This window comes from Plecotus auritus (assembly GCF_963455305.1).
Source record: "Plecotus auritus genome assembly, chromosome: 2".
Lineage (NCBI taxonomy): Eukaryota > Metazoa > Chordata > Mammalia > Chiroptera > Vespertilionidae > Plecotus > Plecotus auritus.
Genome location: NC_137771.1, coordinates 869,974 through 889,635, shown reverse-complemented (window position 1 = coordinate 889,635; position 19,662 = coordinate 869,974). Strand labels below are relative to the sequence as shown.

The 19,662-nt window shown below is 68.2% G+C and overlaps 1 protein-coding gene across 1 annotated transcript in view; it reads right to left on the bottom strand.

The window, feature by feature from the left end:
* The window catches only part of SKI (SKI proto-oncogene), a 53,003-nt gene that overhangs the window by 3,718 nt on the left and 29,623 nt on the right, over positions 1-19,662 (bottom strand). The window contains exons 2-5 of the mRNA XM_080656281.1: positions 3,523-3,645; positions 3,264-3,379; positions 2,211-2,473; positions 1,710-2,011 (exon numbers count right to left, since the gene is read on the bottom strand). Of these exons, the coding sequence (XP_080512407.1) occupies positions 1,710-2,011; positions 2,211-2,473; positions 3,264-3,379; positions 3,523-3,645 (804 nt within the window). The remainder of the gene's footprint in view (positions 1-1,709; positions 2,012-2,210; positions 2,474-3,263; positions 3,380-3,522; positions 3,646-19,662) is intronic.

Here is a 19,662-nt window from a genome sequence, read left to right as displayed (position 1 = left end):
ATATACACACAGAGACATACACACACGCACACACACACGCCTGCCCGCCCTCCCGGCACTCTGGCCGCCCCATGGCACCTGTGACCCAGGAAGGGCCACCACTGGGCTCCTCTCTGCCCCACAGCCTCCTGTCTCCCTGCACCCTGACGGGTCCCCACACGGTCCCGCGGCCTAGGCTCTCACCCCCGCGTGCCAGGGCTCCGCTCTCACCAGCACCCACTGAGCCTGGGGTCCGGCCAGGAAGTTACTGCACTGAGACGCCGCTGCGGGGCCTGGACCGCCTCTCCCTGAACTCCCTGTGCCCACGGTGCCCAGCCCCGGGGCTTCTTTGCAGCCAGGGGTTCACTCAGCGCCAGTGGCAGGTGGCACCGAGCCAGATGGAGGCAACCCCTTCCCGGGCTGCTCCGGCTGGTCATCAGGGACCCCTGCAAACACGCTTGTGAACACGCACGTGGGAAGTCACACCTCTACCAGAGCCGGGGCCGGGGCAGCGCTGGGGAGGCGAGGGCAGCGGAGCAGAGCCTGGGCCTGAAATACGCTTAGAGGCGGCGCCTGAGATCCTGGGGCTCTCGAGACCGAGACCGCAGGGCTGTGCTGTGCTGGCAGCCCACGTGTGAAGCTGTCCCCGAGCCGCCAGACGCCAGCAGAGGTGTGAATTCACCAAGGCTGGTGTGAAGGCCCCGCCCTCCCAGGCGCTGGGAACTCTCTCAGCCTCCCCACGCGTCAGAACAGCAGCAGGCAAGCCTGGGACAGCGCCTGGGACAGCGGTGGGGGAGACTGGCCGAGCTCCAGGACCCACAGGGGGTCCTGCCCTGTCTGCCCTGCTCGGGGGACGAGGGTGCCAGTGAGGCCCAGACGGCTCCAAGCCTCCAGCCCCCTTGTCACAAGAAAGTCACTTCTGAGGACTGTCTAGACCTGGGGTGGGAGGAAGAGGCAGTGTGGAGGGGGGAGATGCAGTGGGGGAGGGAGAGCTGTGTGGGGGGAAGGGGCAGTGTGTGCGGGGGGGGGCAGTGTGTGTGTGTGTGGGGGGGGAGGCAGTGTGTGTGTGTGGGGGGGGGCAGTGTGTGTGTGTGTGGGGCAGTGTGTGTGTGTGGGGGGGGAGGCAGTGTGTGTGTGGGGGGGGGCAGTGTGTGTGTGTGTGGTGGGGCAGTGTGTGTGTGTGGGGGGGAGGCAGTGTGTGTGTGTGGGGGGGCAGTGTGTGTGTCTGTGGGGGGCAGTGTGTGTGTGTGTGGGGGGGCAGTGTGTGTGTCTGTGGGGGAGGCAGTGTGTGTGTGGGGGGGGCAGTGTGTGTGTGTGGGGGGGCAGTGTGTGTGTGTGGGGGGGCAGTGTGTGTGTGTGGGGGGGCAGTGTGTGTGTGGGGGGGGCAGTGTGTGTGTGGGGGGGGCAGTGTGTGTGTGTGGGGGGCAGTGTGTGTGTGTGGGGGGAAAGAGGCAGTGTGTGTGTGTGGGGGGCAGTGTGTGTGTGTGTGGGGGCAGTGTGTGGGGGGGAAAGAGGCAGTGTGTGCGGGGGGCAGTGTGTGTGTGGGGGGCAGTGTGTGGGGGGGCACTGCCTGTGCCTGGAGCCCCCCTTCCTGAGCCGCGCGGACACCCTGTGGGGCCTGCACGCCTGCTGCTGGGGGCCTGGCGGCACCTCCTCCTAGAACCCAGGCTTAGTTAGGAAAGGCCCCTGAGCCCCCTCCTGCTGCCACGGGAGCGGCGGCTGCGCCTCACCTGGTGGAGGCTGCGCTTGGCCTGCAGGGCGGCGCTCAGCTTCTCCTCCTGCTTCACGCGCATCTTCACCACCTCGTGCAGGAACTTCTCTTTGGCCTCCTTGGTGTCCAGGCCGCCCTCCAGGGCTTGACGCAGGTGCTCCAGCTCTGCCTCCAGCCCCCCACTTGGGGTGTCGGTGGGGGCCGTGGTGTCGGGGGCCGTGGGCGGGGCGGGCGGGGCGTGCACCCCCGGGGAGCTCAGGTCCTTGGCCGAGCTGGATGAGGTAAAGGACGGAGAGGAGAGCGAGGACAGGGAGGAGGTGACTGTGGAAAAGAAACGGGTGCAGGTTACAGGGGAGCTCGCGCCCGCCCGGTCCCTGGAAAGGCTGGCCGAGGGGCGGAGGGCTGGCCGAGGGGCGCAGGGCTGGCCGAGGGGCGCAGGGCTGGCCGGAGGGGCGCAGGGCTGGCCGGAGGGGCGCAGGGCTGGCCGGAGGGGCGCAGGGCTGGCCAGGTTCACACGTACATTCCTCTCTGCTCTCCACCTCCACCTCCGCCTCCGAGTCCTTGCCGTCCTCCGGGGCGACTGTGGGCGCCTGCGTCTCTGTGGCCCCAGGCGTGTCCACCGCCAACTTGCGCTTCCGCGGCTGGATGCAGGAGGCGAGGGGCTCGGGGGCCCGGGAGACAATGGTGGCACATGGCGGGCTGCTCACGACCTTCTGCTGGGCCGGCGGGGCCAGGGCCACATTGGGGGCCACGCCGGTCTCGAAGCTCTTGTAGGAGTAAAAGCTGCAGGGGCACGGGCATGGGGGCGGGGCACTGTAAGCGCCGGCCAGCCCCACCCCCACCCCCACCCCACCGCGGGCCAGCATGCGTGTTTGGCACGGAACGTGAGGGGGACACCAGCAGGGGCCTCGGGAGCTGAAACAAACACCGGCTGCCACGGCTGCAGCCAGCCCTGACCCCACAGAAAGTTCTAGACGAGCTCTTCCCGATGCCCATCCAAACGGCCAACACTTGCAATGGCTGGACAGCTGGGGTCTGGGCATCAGGAAGCCTACAAACCACCACACGCCACGCACACAGACGCCCAGGGTCACGCAACGTGAGGCGGGCCCTGGTTGGTGGCTCAGTGGTTAGCGTGTCGGCCTGTGGACCGAAGGGTCGCAGGTTCGATTCCCAGTCAAGGGCATGTGCAGGAAGGAGACACACCATCGATGCCTCTCTCACATGGATGTTTCTCTCCCTCCCCACCGCCCGCCACTCCCTTTCACTCTCTAAAAATCAGTGGGGAAACACCCTTGGGTGGGGATTAACAAAAAGCCAACAACAACAAACACGCGGCGGGTCCCGCTGCCCCGGCCACGGAGGCTCAGGTAGCAAGCAGCGAGCCGGGCTGCGGGAGCGTGTGCCAGGGCCACGCACAGGCCGCCACAGGCCACGCACGCAGGCACGCGGCCGCCTGAGGCCGTCCCGGCGGGCAGTTCAGTAGGGAGCTGACCCCTGACTCGGAGGCTGCAGAGTCCAGCAGTGCCCAGGCCTGCGGGGACCGCTGGCCGCTGAGCAGCCGGCCCCTTACCTGTCTCGGATCAGGGCTGGGAGGTGTGGGGAGAGCTCCTTGTCACCGGCAGAAACCGCAGGGGACCAGGGTCGGAAGGCGGAGAGGCGCTGGCGAGGGTGAGCACAGCCCAGGCTCTGAGGGGGGAGGGAGAGGCACCGCTATCAGAGGCCAGTGAATTGCACTGGAGGCCCCGCCCACAGGCCCCGCCCCGCCCACCATGCACCGCCCCGCCCCATCCACAGGCCCCGCCCCTCGCCCCGCCCCGCCCGCGCAGAACCTTGTTGGAGGAGCTGGCCAGGGTCCGCAGCCAGCTGGACTGTTTGTCCTTCTCAGAAGACGTGGGGTGCTGGGAGGAAGCATCGTCTGTTTTTCTGATGGAGACGGGGGGCTCAGAGGAGACCTGTGGGCGACACAAACAAACGTTCCCATTGGCACCGAGGGCCCCCACCAGCACTGGACACCCTGCCTTGGGGTCGGGCCGTCTCCCCGGCCCAGCGGCCTGGCTGAGGGCGCCTCTGTCGGGCAGCCCAAAGCTTCCCTGGGGTGTCGCACGGCTCCCCCAGAGTTCTGGATTTCACCAAATAGAACTGATTTCAAAAAATACTTCTGGCCTGTACTGGGGGTGGGGGTGAGCGGCCTGCAGCGATGAGCCCTCCACGCTCACACCAGGCGAGCTGAGCTCACCCACGTGTGTCGCTCACAGGCTCCTGGGCGTCTAGAGCACAGACGTCCCGGCCAGTACTCCCTCCCGGGGCGCACAGCAATCTGCCCCCAGGTACAGGGGCCTGCGTGTCCAGGAGACTCTGTGGGCACCCAGAGCTGTGCCTGCATCCACACCGCAGGCCCCCACACCCCCGGCGGCAAGGGGCCCCCCTCCAGAGCGCTGGGGGACAGCTGTGCCACCGAACTGGCCCTGAGGGGCGGGGCTTCCCTGGGGGGGGGGGGGGAGGCGGCCAGTCGCGGGGCTGCTCACCACGGCTGTCACTAGGGGTCGGGAGACCCGGCAGGCGGAACCGGGGCAGGGACCGCGGCCCGAGGGCTCCAGGGGAAGGTCCTGCCCAGGTCCACGGGGTGAGCAAGCCAGTGGGACAGGCGCCCGGGGGCCCTCACTCCCAATTTCACTCCAGGAAGCAGGCAGCCCCAGCCCCAGGGAGGACGATGACCCCAAACACGCGGGGCCAGGAGGGCGGTCCAGGTGGCACAGAGCAGCGCCCCGAGGAAGACGTGCACTCGGGAAAGACCCGCCGGGTGTGGCCTTTTAGGGGAGACGCCCCATGAGGGTGCCCGCCACCTGCGCACAGACGGTGGGGGGCGGGTTACATGGCAAGGGCGGGGCTTCCTGCCTGAGCGGATGGGACGCGGGAGGAAGCAAGCCGGCTTCTCGCCAAGAGGAAAGCCACAGGCGCCGATTCCGAGAACCTCAGAGGGAGACCGGGTGTCAGACAGCCGGCGGCGCGGCCACACCCACCTGCCGCGCGGCCACACCCACCTGCCGCGCGGCCACACCCACCCGCGTGCCCATCACCCCGGCCCCAGCCACTGGGCAGGGTGTGCAGGGGCGCCCGCACCTTCGGGGTTTGGGCACTTCCTGTTCAGGGCAGTGTGCGGACACTGGGCACGCAGACCACCACCCAGGGACGCCCAGGGCCTCCCGCATCGGGTGCTGGGGGGCTGGGGGACCAGGCGGGACCTGGCGCTGGGTGAGGGCAGGCCGGGGTGGAAGGCCAACGGAGAGCCTGGTCCCCACCGAACACCTCCCTGCAGAAGGAACACCGGCTCCCTGAGCTCCCTGCCCCAGGGCCAGGCCCCGGAACCCAACAGGAGCACAGGGATTCTGCCACCTCGGGCCGGGGAGGGGGAGGGGGAGGGGGCCTGGCACCAGACCCGGGTGAGGTCACCGACGGCCCCGGGGGCTGACACAGCTGCAGGAAGGGCCACGCACGGGAGGAATCCCGCACAGGAAGCGACACCACTGTCCAGCCGACGGGCCCTGGTGTGAGGCCGAGCAGGGACCGGCGGGCCCGAGAGCCGGCCAGTCTGGGTGGCAGCCAGGCCACAGTGCTCGCACCCCTCCTGGCCCCCGGCTGCAGGCACTGGGCGAGGCCGGGAGCGGGGACGGGCCGCCCCCCACCCTCCGCCGTGAGCGACATGACAGGCAGCAGAGCCACGGGGAAGACCCTCGAGGACCCTCCTGCCGGAGGAGCAGCCGGGCTGGGCTGAACTTGCTCAGCTGCCAGGGGTCAGGAGCAGGTAGGACGAGGAGCCGAGCCCTCCGGGCCCCAGGGGACCAACAGGGACCAACACCCCAATGCCCCCGACGCGGAGCCCAGGAGCGTGCCAACCTGAGAGGCGGTGGCGGTGGCGAACTCACCACAACCCGAGGCGGCACCGAGAGCCACACACGGCTCCATGGGGGCGCGGGCTGTCCGGCTCCGAGGGACCCCTGCAGGCTGCCCCTGTCTGCACGCCCTGCGGCCAGGCCTCTCCTAGGCCGGGTCAGACGCCAGGCAGGGACAGTCACTCCCTGGCTCTCTGGACACCTGCACGTCAAATTAATGCCTAATTTCTAACTGAAAGCCACAGCTTTTCCCTCCCTGCCCCCTCGGTGCCGACGGCCCCTCTCAGAACGGCCAGACACGGGTGTGTGAGCGACGTCAGCGGAGAGGGTCACACACCCAAAGCCAAACACGGCGCACCCAGCCCGCACGCGCCGTGTCCCGCAGCGGCCAGCGGGGCACCTGCCCAGGTCCGCCTCAGCGCCGGGAGCTGGCCCCGAGGAAGCCCCGGTGACGCACGCGGCCGAGAGCACGCTGCAGGCGGGGCCTGCACAGCCCCGGTGACCTGAGAGCAGGCCTGCCTCACACGCTCTGGTCAGCTACCTCTTCCCACCACGAGTGCAGCTGGCGGGGCCGCACAGGGAGCAGGTGTCGGTGGCGGAGGAAGACAGGCTGGGCCCCCCACTGCTACCCCACGGAGAGGGGGGGCCCCCAACTCCAAGAGCGAAGGCACATACCTGCCTGGGTGAGCAGGGACCGCCCCTGGGAAGCTCACACAGGCGGGGTGTGCCACCCACATGCACGCTACCCTGGGAGCACCCTGCCTGCACCTCCATCACCCCACCGTTCCTGTCCCACCACCTTCTCCAGCACCCCTCTGCAGGCCGGCGCTCCATCCACCGAGCCAGACCGGCCAGGGCTAAAGCCAGAAACTTCTACCTGCAAAGCACACCATCGAGAAGGTGGAAGACAAGCCACCGAGGAAGGAGAGGAAGGATCTGCAGATCAGATTCTCTCACAGGGGCCTGGTCCAGGATACAGACAGAAAGCAACGCCGCCCCCCCCCAACACACACACTCACACTCTCATTCTCACACACACACTCACACACACACATTCTCACACATACACACACTCTCACACTCACACACACACACCCCCCCACACACACATACACTCTCACACACACATACACTCACACACACTGACACACACACTCACACACCCCCCCACACACATACACACACACACACTCACACACTCTCATTCTCACACACACACTCACACACACACACTCACACACACTCTCATTCTCACACACACACACTCTCACACACGCTCACACACACACACACACTCTCATTCTCACACACACACACACTCACACACACACACACACGAAAGGGGTCAAGGACGAGCAGACATTTCTTCAAACAAGACACACGCGTGGCCGACAAGCACATGAAGAGACGCCAGCATCGCTGGTCACCAGGGAAACGAATATCAAGCCACAGCCAGGCCCCCCACAGCAGGCCACGCCCACGCCCACGGGAAAGAGCGAGTGCCGGCGAGGACGGGGCCTCCGAAGCCTGCGCACTGCTGGCGGGGACGCGGCCCGGGGCAGCCCTGCGGGAACGTGGTGGCCGCGTGGCCTGCGACCCCGCTCCGTGGTCAACACGCCAGGAAGTGGAGAGGGCTGGGGCCCGGGAGGACGGTGGGCAGCGGGGAGGGAGCGTCTCGTACCTCTGACGACGGCGCGTGGAGCTGCAGTCACCCCACGGGCTGACCTGAAGGACGGGGAGCTAGGCCCCACCCACGCGCCGTGGAACAGCGTCCGGGTCCCCCAGTGAAACACAGAAGCCCCCCGTGACCCGGCAGCTCCACTCCTGGCACGGACTCGAGACTGTGGAAAACACGTCCGCACGGACACGTGTACGTGTGCTCACAGCGACCCAACACGGGCACCGCCCAGTGTCCGGCGGCGGTGGTCTGTCCACACGCGTGTGAGGCCCGGTCAGGAGGGAGGCTCGGCCACGCGCTGTAGCGGGGGGGCACCCTGAGCACGGTGCTCAGTGAGGAGCCGGCACAGAGGCCACGGTGTGTGGCTCCGTCCACGGGAAGGCCCTGAACAGGAAGTGGGTGCCGGGTGCTGGGTGCCGGGTGCTGGGTGCCGGGTGCTGGGTGCCGGGTGCTGGGTGCCGGGTGCTGGGTGCCGGGCTTTCGGATGAAGAAAATGCCCTAAAATCAGGTGAGGTGACGGCGCTGAGACTGGACACCACCGAGCTGCGCTCTTAGAAAGGTGAGTTTTATGTAAACTGTCTCAATAAAGCTGTTATTTAAAAGTCTGCTTTAAAGAAGTGAGATACACCGCTGGGTGGGAACCAAGCCCCTGAGGTCTGTGCCTTCCGACTGACTCCCTGTCGCCCAGCAGAGGCCAGCGCAGCTGCCGGAGGTGGGCAGACGCGGCAGCGAACAGCCTGTGGCTGCGGCCTCGGTGCCAGGCACGTCCGAGCCTCGACACGCAGGCTCCCCAGTGCCAACCCCGAGGCAGACGTGGCTGCACCGAAGGTCAGGCTCACCGGAGCCACTAGGAGCCGGAGGCCGACAGGGGCAGGGAGGTCAGGCCCTCATGGAGCTGACCCGGGCCCTCGGGACACGCGGCCCCGCCCCGGCCTGAGCGGTGCCAGCGAGGACGCGGTGCAGGGCGACCGGGGACTCTCAGGGAGACGAGGACATGGGCTCCTGGAGGCTGCGCCCTGCCAGGCGAGGCACGGGCACCCTCGGTTGGCCCTGGGCAAGGTCCCATGGGGAGAGGCGGGCGGCACGCACAGGCAGCGGCTCCGGAGAACAGCCAGCCCCGCCGGCTCTCACCTGGCACCAGGCCCCAGGTGGACAGATGGCCACCATCGCACACAGCAATGGGCCAGGGGGACGTCCGGGGCCTTCACTAGACCCGGCCCCCCTCAAGTCACTGGATGGGCTTCTATGCTCTCCCCCTCCCCACGGTGTCCCCCCCCCCCCCCCCCCGTGCCTTACCACCCGGGTCCCCTTGCAGCTCCCAGCCCCAGGAGACTGGGGGAAAGAACGTTCCAGAAAGAAACAGCTCTCGAGGCGATTGTGCAAACGCAGTGGAAAATGAAATAAAGACGGGGAACGGAGGGAGGGGGGACTCCGGGCAGGGAGACCGCGATCTGGGGAGGTGAGGAGCCCGGTCCGCCAGGGACCTGCAGCGCCTGTCCTGTGCGGCCCAGGTCACCACCGGCCGGGAGCGCGCGCACGGGGCTGGGCTGTGAAGCGTGAGGCGCTTCGGGGTCTGGAGGAGAAAGGAAGGTCTGGAGCAGCCACTGCCCAGAGCACGCGCCCCTTCCCACCCCCCAAGCAGAGGCACGTGAGCGTGTGGGCTGCCCGTGAGCTCGAGGCCAGGCGAGCGGGCACACCCATGACGGGGACCCCATCACCCATCGCAGCCGCCCCGCTGCTGGGATCTCCCGCTGCCGGACGTTTCCCAGGACCTGGGCGCCCACGGCCCCCGCCGAGCACCCCGTGGGGGAGAGCACCAGGAGGCACTGTCCTCTCTGAGGGGTGCGGGGTGCCCTGTGAGCAAGCATCCCTGCAGGCGGGCCCTCACTCCCGGGCCCGGACCCCACGCCGCCCGCCCGGGACCTGCGCCTCGGGCCCTCCGGAAGTCTCCCGGGCCTGGAAGCCAGGAGCTATTTTTACCGGCACCGTCAGTGCCTCCCACGTGAGGAGGCAGGTTTCAGATTCTGCTTCGCTGAAATTAACCTATTTTCTGATGATTGTGGCACAGAGGCAGCGGATTGAATTTGTAAGACAACCCCAAACTCCAAAGTGACGCGGAAACAGCGATTTTAAGAAGTTGCTTTGATTTAAAAAAAAAAAAAAAGGAAATACATAGTGTGCCTTTCTCCGCTGCCCCCGCTTTTCTGAGGAAGCCCCGCCAACCCACACGGGCCACCCAGCCCTGTCCCGCCCCGGGCTCCACGCAGGGGCGGGCTCCACGCAGGGGCCAGCCTGGGCGGCAGCTCCAAGTCCCCAGGGGTCGGACCCACGGAGAACACCCACCAGCCCCCATCTGTCCCGACACAAAGGGGCCCTCGGATGTGCAGGGAGTGCCTGTGCCTGGGGGCCCCGTGCCCCCCAGCAGCCTTGGGAGGTGGGCGGGCGAAGCAGCCATGGAGCCGACAGGGAGTGCCTTCCCATGAGCCCCTCACTGCCACCCTCCCTCCCGACCCCACAAACCCTCGCTTTTAGAACCAGAGCACCAGGTAGAGGGAGGGGGGTGGGAGGAATCTTTTTTCCCTTTCAGGAGCTGGAAAGCAATGGTGACGAGGGCTTTAGAAACAGGCCCGCACCACCAAGGACGATAAAGCGGCTTCGAAAACCCAGTTTACTCTGGGGGCTGGGAGCCCAAGGGTCTTTGCCCAGCGCCCCGGCCAGCGTGGGGGAGGGGCCGGCCCCACCCCGATGGAGCCAGGGACGCTGCAGAGGGAAGCGCGGTGGGGACCTGGGCTCGGGCTCCTGGGAGGAGGACGGAGGCCGACCTTACAAAAGGCTTCACAGCCCAGCGGGGACTCGCACCTCACAGCCTGCGCCCGGAGAGCCCCCAGCGAGGGCCCTGCCCCCAACAAGCCTTGGACACCAAGGGCCCGGACCCCAGGACCACCAGGCGCAGGGGCCAGCCAGGCCTCGTGTGGCGTGCAGTTCCCCAGCGATGCCGGGCTCGGCCTGGGACCCCCGGCCTGGCGGGGTGGGTGCACTCCGACGCTGGGCTGGGAGCAGCGGAAACACGCAGTGGTCGCCTGCGTCCACCCTCCCGCCCGGGCCCAGACCCTCCCCGTGTCCTCGGCCCGTTCCCTCACACCCCCCCCTCCACAGCTGCGCAGGAGGTGCGTGGGCCTTCCGACGCCCCCCTCCCGGCCACCTCCACCCTGACTCGCAGCGACATCGGCCATGCTTGGGCATACAAAGATCTCCGTGTGTGTCCACGCACATGCATGCGTGTCACACGTGCACACGTGTAAGAACACATTGTGTGTCGTCTGTCGGAGGTCAGTGTGCGGTGTGAGGCAGGCCCCGAGGACCTCGGGGGCTGTCAGCTCTGCCCCGACCCGGGCGCCGGCCGGGCCTCACAGAGCTAAGGGCGCAAAGAAATTTCCTTTTGGCCGAACTCCCACCGGGCTGGCAGGTGGGCTCGGGCAGCGCCGGGACAGGTCCTGGTGTAAGGGACGCCCCGCCTCCCCACTGTCTGGTCACGTCGGTACAGGGCGTCGGCAGGTGCTGGCCGAGGGGCCACTGGACCCCAGATGCGTCCAACACGAATCTGACTGCCACAACCGGGGGCCCTGGGACCGGGCAGCTCCTGCCTCCTCCAAACTCGGCTCTGAGCCGGGGCCTCCCCAGCCCGAGAGGAGAGTCGGAGGCTTCCTCTCAGGAGAACCAGCAGGTGGAGGGCCCGGAGAGCGGCCGAATGCCCGTGTGTTTGCACCAGCGGACACCTGGTCCGACACAGGAGTTGTGTCCCCGGCCATGCACCCCCCAGGCGCCATCTCCCCGCCACCCTTCGCGGCGGGAGGAGCAGCTGGCCCGGCGCTGGCAGCCGAGCCTGCCAAGCCTCCACGCAGAGAAAGCCTCGCCGTCCCACCCCTCTTCCCAGCACAAAGGCTCCGCTCACGCCCTGCGATGAATGATGCATAACAGCTCAGTCATAGGGAGACGCAGGGCTGGGGAGCCCAGGAGGGAGGGGAGGAGGCAGCTGGGGTCCCAGCGGTGACACAGGGGCTCCCCGCCCGGCAGGGGGCCAGCGCTGGATGTGGGCAGGAAAACGGATTACTCAGTCAGGGTGGCTGGTGGGGTTTTGGGAGGGGTCCAGGGATGAAGACCTCCAAACCTGGAATTAAGTCCCAACCGCCACCCTGGGCCTCGCCCATCACCCAGGTCCCGAGGACACTGCCCTGCCACACCCCAGCGGGCCCCCCGCAGCCAGGCCTCAGCAGACACCACGGCCTGCGGAGCGCAGACGTGACCCTGCCACAGGAACTCGCCGAGAAGCGCTGCTGGGCCCCAGAGAGCTGCGAGGCACCCCCACCTCCGGAGGTGAGAAGCTGGGCTCAGGTGGGGGCACTGCCAGCTCCGGGTCCACTCTGGCCGGGCACTGTCCACCTGCCCACGCCGGGAGGTCCCGCTTCTCTCTGGATCCGAGGTTTTCATGTCCAGAGCCAACACTTCCCGCCTTCACACCCACGGTGCACCCCCCCCCAAGTGGCGCCGCCTGGCAGAGGACGGTCTGCACAGCCCCGACCCTCCAGGCATCGGACCCTGTGGCTCCTCCAGAGCAGGAGGGGGAAGGGGGCCCCTAGCTGGGCCCCACCCCACACAGCACTTAGAATCCAGGACTGCTTCGTGGGCGAGCAACCTGCCCACAGGGTCCCGCTCTGCGGGTGCCGCCGTGGGATTCTGGGCGACGTCACCTCTGACGATGGGACCGGGGTGGGCACAGCGGTGAGGATGGCAGGCTGAGGAGAGCACGGCCCCCCCACCCCGAGGCCAGGGCTGCCATCGGACGGAGCGGCCCACCCCGAGGCCAGGGCTGCCATCGGACGGGGCGGCCCACCCGAGGCCAGGGCTGCCATCGGACGGGGCGGCCCACCCGAGGCCAGGGCTGCCATCGGACGGGGCGGCCCACCCGAGGCCAGGGCTGCCATCGGACGGAGCAGCGGGCGGGCGGCCTAGGGAAGGAGGACGTGGTGACCCCCCCTTCCCGCTCCACAGCGAGTGCACGTCGGGGGGACGGAGACGGGAACAAGAAACAGCAACGTGGACAAAGCTCAGACGGACGGCCGAGTCGAGGGCGCCCACACTGTGTTTGAAAGGGGCCTCACACACCACAGACGGACAGCTCGGCGAGCGGCAGGAATTCCCGTTTTCTGTGCCTGCGACGCCTTAGGAGCCACGAAAACCACACACGCTGACAGGGAAGGGGCGGAGGCTGCTGCTGAGGGAGCACCGCGGTCAGGAAGCGGGACGAGGCCCGTGACTGCCGGCGACCCCTCCGCACCCCGTCCACGTGGGTCCCCAGGAGGCCTCACGGAGCCCACGGCGCCGGCAGGTGTCACCGGTGGCCACCCCGCCGGAGCCTCACACGCGGCACAGGGACGTGGAAACACCTCGCTGCGGGTTTACCGACCAAAGCTCCGGAAGGCAGGCTTAAAGCCGCTCCATGTTTAAAGCGCCCGGCGCATGCCCAGAGCGGGCAGAGCCAGCATCGGAGCAGGAGCAGGAGCAGGAGCAGGAGCAGGCCCAGCGCCACGTGGCAAGGCCGGGTTTCCCGGAAAACGGCTGCGCGAGGTCCAGAGCTCCGCTACACCGCCTGCCACCGAACTCAAGAATATTCTAGAAGCTCCAAACACCAGGAAATAAAACTGTACTTCAGTGAAAACAAAAACCTCGTGTGCCTAATTCAAGTCACAAAGTAAACAGTTCCTTCTTTTCACACCAGAAGGGTGGGTGTGGGGGTGCATCTGTACAGAGTAGGGTGCTGTCCCCGAGCCCTCTATGCTAGCCATGGGACAGCCTCCCGACGGGAGGGGCAGGGCAGGAACCACGGGGACGGGGGGTAGGGGGTGGGGGGGAGTTCTCAGCAGCACGAGTTCCGGCCCCGCTCAGCACTGTAGGCTGGAACCTCCCTGGAGGGGCTCTCAGGAGGTGGCCACCTGGGGTGGGGGGCGTGGCTTCAGCCCCCACACCCCGTGCCTGTGTGGCCCTGAGAGAAAGCAGGGGTACCCAGTGCTGCGCCAGGAGGCGGGGGCAGGGGCCCTGGGAGGCGGGATCACGGGGGAGGTGCGTGCAGAAGGAAGACAGGCCTCCGGTCCTAAAGATGGACAGCCGGCCCAGACCCATTGGGCCTTCTCTGCTCCACTGCCCCGCCCACCCGCAGGCCAGGCTCGCAGGTGGCTGCCCTCCACGGTGGCTGTCTACAGGTCCCCCAGGGCGGCCCCCAGGTCAGGTCCCCAGGGCCGGTCCCCCCAGGGCAGGTCCCCCCAGGACCGGTCCCCCCAGGGCAGGTCCCCCAGGGCTGGTCCCCCCAGGTCCAGTCCCCCAGGGAAGGTCCCCCCAGGGCAGGTCCCCCAGGGCGGCCCCCAGGTCCGGTCCCCCAGGTCCTGTCCCCCCAGGGCAGGTGCCCCAGGTCCGGTCCCCCAGGTCCTGTCCCCCCAGGGCAGGTCCCCCAGGGCCGGTCCCCCCAGGGCCGGTCCTGCTCCTGCAGGAGGCGGTCCGGGCCAGGCCTTCCAGGCAGCCCTCGCGCGGAACAGGACACTTTCACCCGCTTCCCAGCCAGGAAGTGGAAGCCAGCGCCAGCCCCGCCCACACGCGGGTCTGTTTTGCTTCCTGGCGCCGCCCCCTCCTCGGCGCAGCAGACGCCCTGGTTGTTTTCTCTCCATAGAAACCGACACAACACAGCCCGGCGCTCGGCCGGCGCGAGTGGACGGTGGCGCTGCCCAGCTGCAGGGAGGCCGGGCGCCGGGGCTGGCCGCGGACCAGCGCGGACACCCTGTGCCCCAGCGCCGGGGCTGGACGGCGGCTCCCGGCCCCCAGGGAGGCGGCTGCGCTCGAACGTGGAGACTCGGAGCTGGAACCCAGAAGCCACCGCCTGTGCCAGCGCCTACGGGGGGGGGGGGGGGGGGGGGGGGGGCGGGGCCCGCGGAGGTCGGGAACATTCCCCAGCGAACTGAGAACGCTCCACACGATGCCCGTCACTTTCGAGCACCAACGGTGACAAACTGCGTGGGCAAACCGCAACCGTGGGCTGTTCCTGCCGGCGGGGTGGGGCGGGGGTAAGGCCCTGCCAGGGTCCAAGGGGCCGGGCTGTGTGCTCCTGGGGCCTGAGCGTCTGGGGGAAAGATGGGGTGCACCAGACCACACCTGGGGCCACACAGTGCTGCCCCCCAGCAGCCCAGACAGGACCCCCCTCCCCTCCACCAGGAACCCTGTTTCAAGTAGGGCACCCCTTCGCAGCTCAGAAACCGACGGCCCCAGACCCCTGGCTCCTCACAGCAGAGCCCCAGGCTCCAGGCCCTGGCGCCCCAAGAGGCAGGCCTGGCGGCGAGGCAGCCGAGGCTCTGGCACCAGGGTCCTCAAAAGGCTGCCAGGCCCGCGTCCAGGTGAATCCTACACTGGGGGCTCGGCCTAGGACTGACCCCCCCCCCCAATGCCAACATCAGCCAGCGCCAGTCCCCGGCTTTCGCACGCCAGCAGGCCCTTCCTTCACTACCAGAGACCAAGGACCATGTGGGAAGGGCGGGGTCTTCCGGAGACTTCTTGGCAGAGCAGCCCATGGGGGGGGGGGGGGGAGACAGAGGAGGGGTGACCAGCAGCCCTGCCCAGGCCTGGGTGGACAGCGGGGCTGGTGGTAGAGCTGTGGGCTCAGGGACACAGGGTCCGTGGTGGGAGACGCCCCGCCCACCACCCCAGCACTGACCTGGGCCCTGTGCCTGCTGAGGGGAGGTCGCAGCAGTGGCGACCCCCCTTGTCCCACCTCCACGCTGACCCTCACTGAGACTGGGGCTCAAATGACCTCATCAGCATGCGTCTCCTGCTTTACTTGGTCCAACACCTGAGCGACAGCCTGTCCCCTCAGCGGGTTTTGAGCCGGGTTTATCACACACAGGGTGCACGTGCGGAGGGTCAGGTAACGCCGCCTCCCGGCACTTCCCGGAGAAGCCACCGAGGAGAAGGCCAGGCCCCAGAGGGCAGGAGCGGGAGCCCTGTGCACCGGGCTCAGTCCCGAGGGCCCGGCTCCTGCAATACAGACAGGATGCCGGGGGGCGGCCTCCGGGGAAGGGGCCAAGGTGAGCCCCTTTGGGGTGCTTCCTAAGTGGCCAAGGGGTGGGGGCACCCCTGAGTTTGCTTTTGAAAAGCCGGGCCGGAGCGGGCGGAGGACACTCACAATGGCCGGCTTAGGGAGAAAGAGCCCTTCTGTCTGCAGGGCTGGCGTGCGGGTTTGCCTTGGCGGGGGGACAACTTTCCGCAGCCGCCCCTCCCCCGCGCCCTCGCTTGCAGCTGGAGCTGTCCTTAGAGGGAAGGAGGCATTTCCTGTGTCCCCTCCCCCTAATTTCCCGGCATTCTTGGCAAGCCCAGAGAGGCAGCAAGAACAGGGAGGGGGCCGCCCGCCAACCCCCTCACGGGGCGGGCACGCGGGGCCTGGACATGGGGGAAGGGAGCTCACGGTGCCCAGAGGAGGCCGAGGGGGTCAGGGCTGGCCCGTGGCTGCCTCCCCTGGGGTGGCTGCCAGGCCCGAGGGCCCACGGCGCAGCAGGAAGGGGCCGGCACAGGCTGCCCGCACCCCAGCGGCGGGGGCTTCAGGCGGCGGCTGAAAGCGTGTGAGCCGGGCCTGCTGGAGGCGCCGCCAGGGCACAGAGGTGCCAGGTGGGCAGGCGCTCAGGTGACGGTCCGGTCACCGGCCACTGAGGCCCCGCACAGGCGTGCCACACGGAGGTGCAGCCTGGCCTCCGAAAGGTGGCAGGGAGGTCGGGGCAGGCTGGGCTGGCGGCCACCAGGAGCGGCTGAGGCCCCCGGCCGCCCTCTCCCACCTCCCCGGGGCCCTCCCATCTGGATCTCACGCTGCATCGAGGGAAGACAGGGTTCGTACCTGGTTCTGTAGAGCCCAGTGCCCGTCAGGGAGTGGGCCTGGGGAGGGACCCGGCTGGGGTGGCGCTGCCCCCCGGGGCCAGGGAACACCACCCACACAGCCCTGGGGGTCACCACGGACACGTGTGTCTGAGGCCATCAGGGGCCCTGGGTGTCTCAGGGCCTGGCCCTCAGCCCGGGCACGTGCCAGGCTCGCTGGAACTTGGTAGGGGAGATGCTGCTGCCTCAGTGGCGTGGCGACCACCCCCTCCTGGGCCCAGGCCCCAGCGCCAGGTGCTGGGCCCGGCTGAGTGGCATGGCCGGGCCTGCACGGGGCACACCGCTGCTCGCCTCACCGGGCTCCCGTGCAAGCCCGCCCGGCACGCAGGAGGACCCCGTCCCGGGAGCCGAGCGCAGGTACACAGCCGTGACTGGCTCGGGGGCGTGAAGACTGGGCTCCGGCAGCCACTTTGGACCGTGAGGCAGGAAGCAGGTCACACGCAGACGGCAAGGACAGCGCCGCTGCCAGCCTGCCCAGAGCTCCCGCCGGCAGGGAGAGCCCTCGCACACGAGCCGCTGGGCGTACAGTGCTGGTCACATGTTGCCGAATCACGCCCTTGCGGGAAGCCGCCATGAGGAAGACGTGCTCGAGGACACGGACGCACGGACAGACGGACGAAGCCGGAGGTCACAGCGTCAAGAAGCGTTACGTTTTGCCCTGGCCGGTGTGGCTCACTGGCTAGAGCGTCGGCCTGCGAACTGAAGGGTCCCGGGTTCGATTCCGGTCAAGGGCACATGCCCGGGCTGCGGGCTCAGTCCCCAGTAGGGGGTGTGCAGGAGGCAGCCGATCCATGACTCTGTCATTGATGTCTCTCTCTCTCCCCCTCTTCCTCTCTGAAACCAATAAAAATATATTTTTTAACAAGTGTTCAGTTTTGATAGTCTGAAATCGTTTCTTTTAAACAAAATACTTCCCACCGGTGAGACCAGCATCTTCCCTCCAAGCCCCGACAGAGAGAAGCTGTGGCTCCGTGCGGTTGGCGTCTCCGCCCCGGCGGGTGGTGTGCCCCTGGGAGCCGGGGACGGGCCAGGGAGGGTGCGTTCGGGACTCTCCGTGCAGCCAGGAGGAGGATGCTGGCCTGTGGCTGCTCCGTCCCTCCCCCGCCCGGCCCGCTCGGCAACTTCCTTCCAGCAAACATTTAAAGACGTACTAGAATGTTTCCAGAAACAACACCCCCACACCTCCTCCTGCCCCAGGGCTGGGAGGGACCAGGCCCTGCCCAGGTCACGTCAGAAAAAACGAACCCCCCATTTAAGAGCGTGAACTCAGACACCCCGGTCCAAACGCAAGCCCAAGGGCTACCATGTCCTCGACGTGTGCGACCCCCCGGCCCTGCCCTGGCCCCGAGCCCACCCCCCGGCCCTGCCGCTCAGCACAGCTCCCCTCTGCTGCCCCCTTCAGCTGCCACAGCGTCCTCCTCAGGGAACCGCGGGGCCGGAGGGCCGTCCATCTCGCTGCCCATCGCCCATCGCACGCTGGCCCCGACCTGAGTCCCACTTCGGGGACACGTCGCAGGGGCCACGTGGCCAGGTGTCACCGGGGCTCTGCGTGGGGGACAGGCTAGCCACGTGCCAGGACACACATGGCCGCGGCGTGCCCACGGACCTCAGGCGTCACGTGAGCAGGTGGAAGGGCGTGAGCCGGGAACTACACGCAGCCTTCGCTGAGCACGCGCCCTGGGGGCTCACAGCCAGCACAGCGGAGTGCGGGGCCCCCAACACGCCAGGGCTCAGCCTGTGAGCACTGACCTGCCCCGGCAGACAGAGAGCAGGGGGGGTGCAGGAAGGAAGGGCTGCCCACCACCTCAGCCACGCTGCCTCCAAGGAATGACGCCGAGGTGGTCCGAAGACAGGGCCGTCCCGTGCCCGCTGAGCCCCCCCTCCATCCCCACCACAGCCACACGACACCCTCCCGAAGGCCCGCAGCTCTGTGCACCCCCTACTCTGGAGCATCGAGTACTTGGGCCGCCCCAACTTCAGGGCCACCAGAGGAGACTCCGCACGGGGGTTCATGGTCACAGAGTCACTGCGGGGGCCCCCAGCCAGACCTGGGGTCCACAGGCCACACTCAGGTCGGAGCCTGAGACACCCCTCAGAGTCCGTGCTCGATCCCACACGTGTGGGCGCCGTGCCGACCCTCAGGAAATGGCGCCCACTGCCACGGAGCCCACGCGCTCCCCACGCCTCCCAGCCGCCGGGACCAGGAGGGCAAGTGACGGACGGCAATGTGACCGACACCAGGAGGTGCGGGCGGCCCACGCCCCGACCGCCCGGGGGCCCGGGTCCCACCACAGGCGCAGAGCGAGGAGGGACCGGGGACACCTGCCTCCCCCGTTCGGCAGCTTCGCACGAGGAGGGTCCGTGGGGCGACGCCGTCTTCACCCACAAACAGTGTCGGATACGGCGCCAGGCACCCCCCACCGGCCCAGCACCGCGTCCCCCAGAGCTGGCCGGGCCCAGTCCCAGGTGGGCACCGTGGGCCCCTCGCCGGCACAGGATGCAGGACCAGAGGCCTCGGGTTGTCGGGGAGGAGTGAGCCAGGCGGACACGTGGCCGCAGACGGATGTGTTCCTGGCGGGAGGTAGGCCCGTGTGCACAGTGGGCAGCCGGCAGCTCCCCGATCTCGGACCCGGGCTCCTGCCGCCTGACCCAGCCCGGAGGAAGCGCAGTGAAGGCCGGCTGGGAGCCGGGCGCCTCGGTCGCACAGGTCACTGGGGCTGCGGGTGCGGGCGTGGCGCGTGGGAAAGGCGCCCACCATCCTAGGAACAGAAGCGCGACTGCTGGGCCCCAGAAACCGGGCCCACGTGACAAAGGGGCGCGAGAGGGGACCCCGGCACGGCAACAGGGCGCCACGCCGCGGCGGGAAGTCCGGCTTCGGCAGAACCTGCTGTTGTTCCACGGACAATGTTCACGAGACGTGGGCGTGTCTGACTGCAGGGCCTTGGGGGCAGCCAGCAACAACGTGAAAACGCTGCCCCACCCTTTGTGACTTTATGTTTCTAATAAATACATCTTATTGACTTTTTATCTTATTGACTTTTTACAGACAGGAAGGGAGAGGGAGAGTTAGAAACATCGATGGGAGAGAAACATCCATCAGCTGCCTCCTGCACGCCCCCTCCCCTGGGGATGTGCCCGCAACCAAGGTACATGCCCCCGACCGGAATCGAACCTGGGACCCCGAGTCCGCAGGCCGACGCTCTATCCACTGAGCCAAACCGGTCAGGGCTCCCTCCGTTATTTTAAAGAAAGGGGCCAAGGGCTTCAGGCCTGAGCCAGCGCGCGCCCTTCCTGCAGGCCCGTCCCCCCCCCCCCACCCCGGGAGCCTGGACAGGGTGCCGCTCCCGGTGCCCCACGCGGACGCCGATGAAGGCTCCGGGCCAGCGCCATTCCCCCGTCGCCCTGTACCAGGAGGGGGGCACCCACCTCGCTCTGGTTTC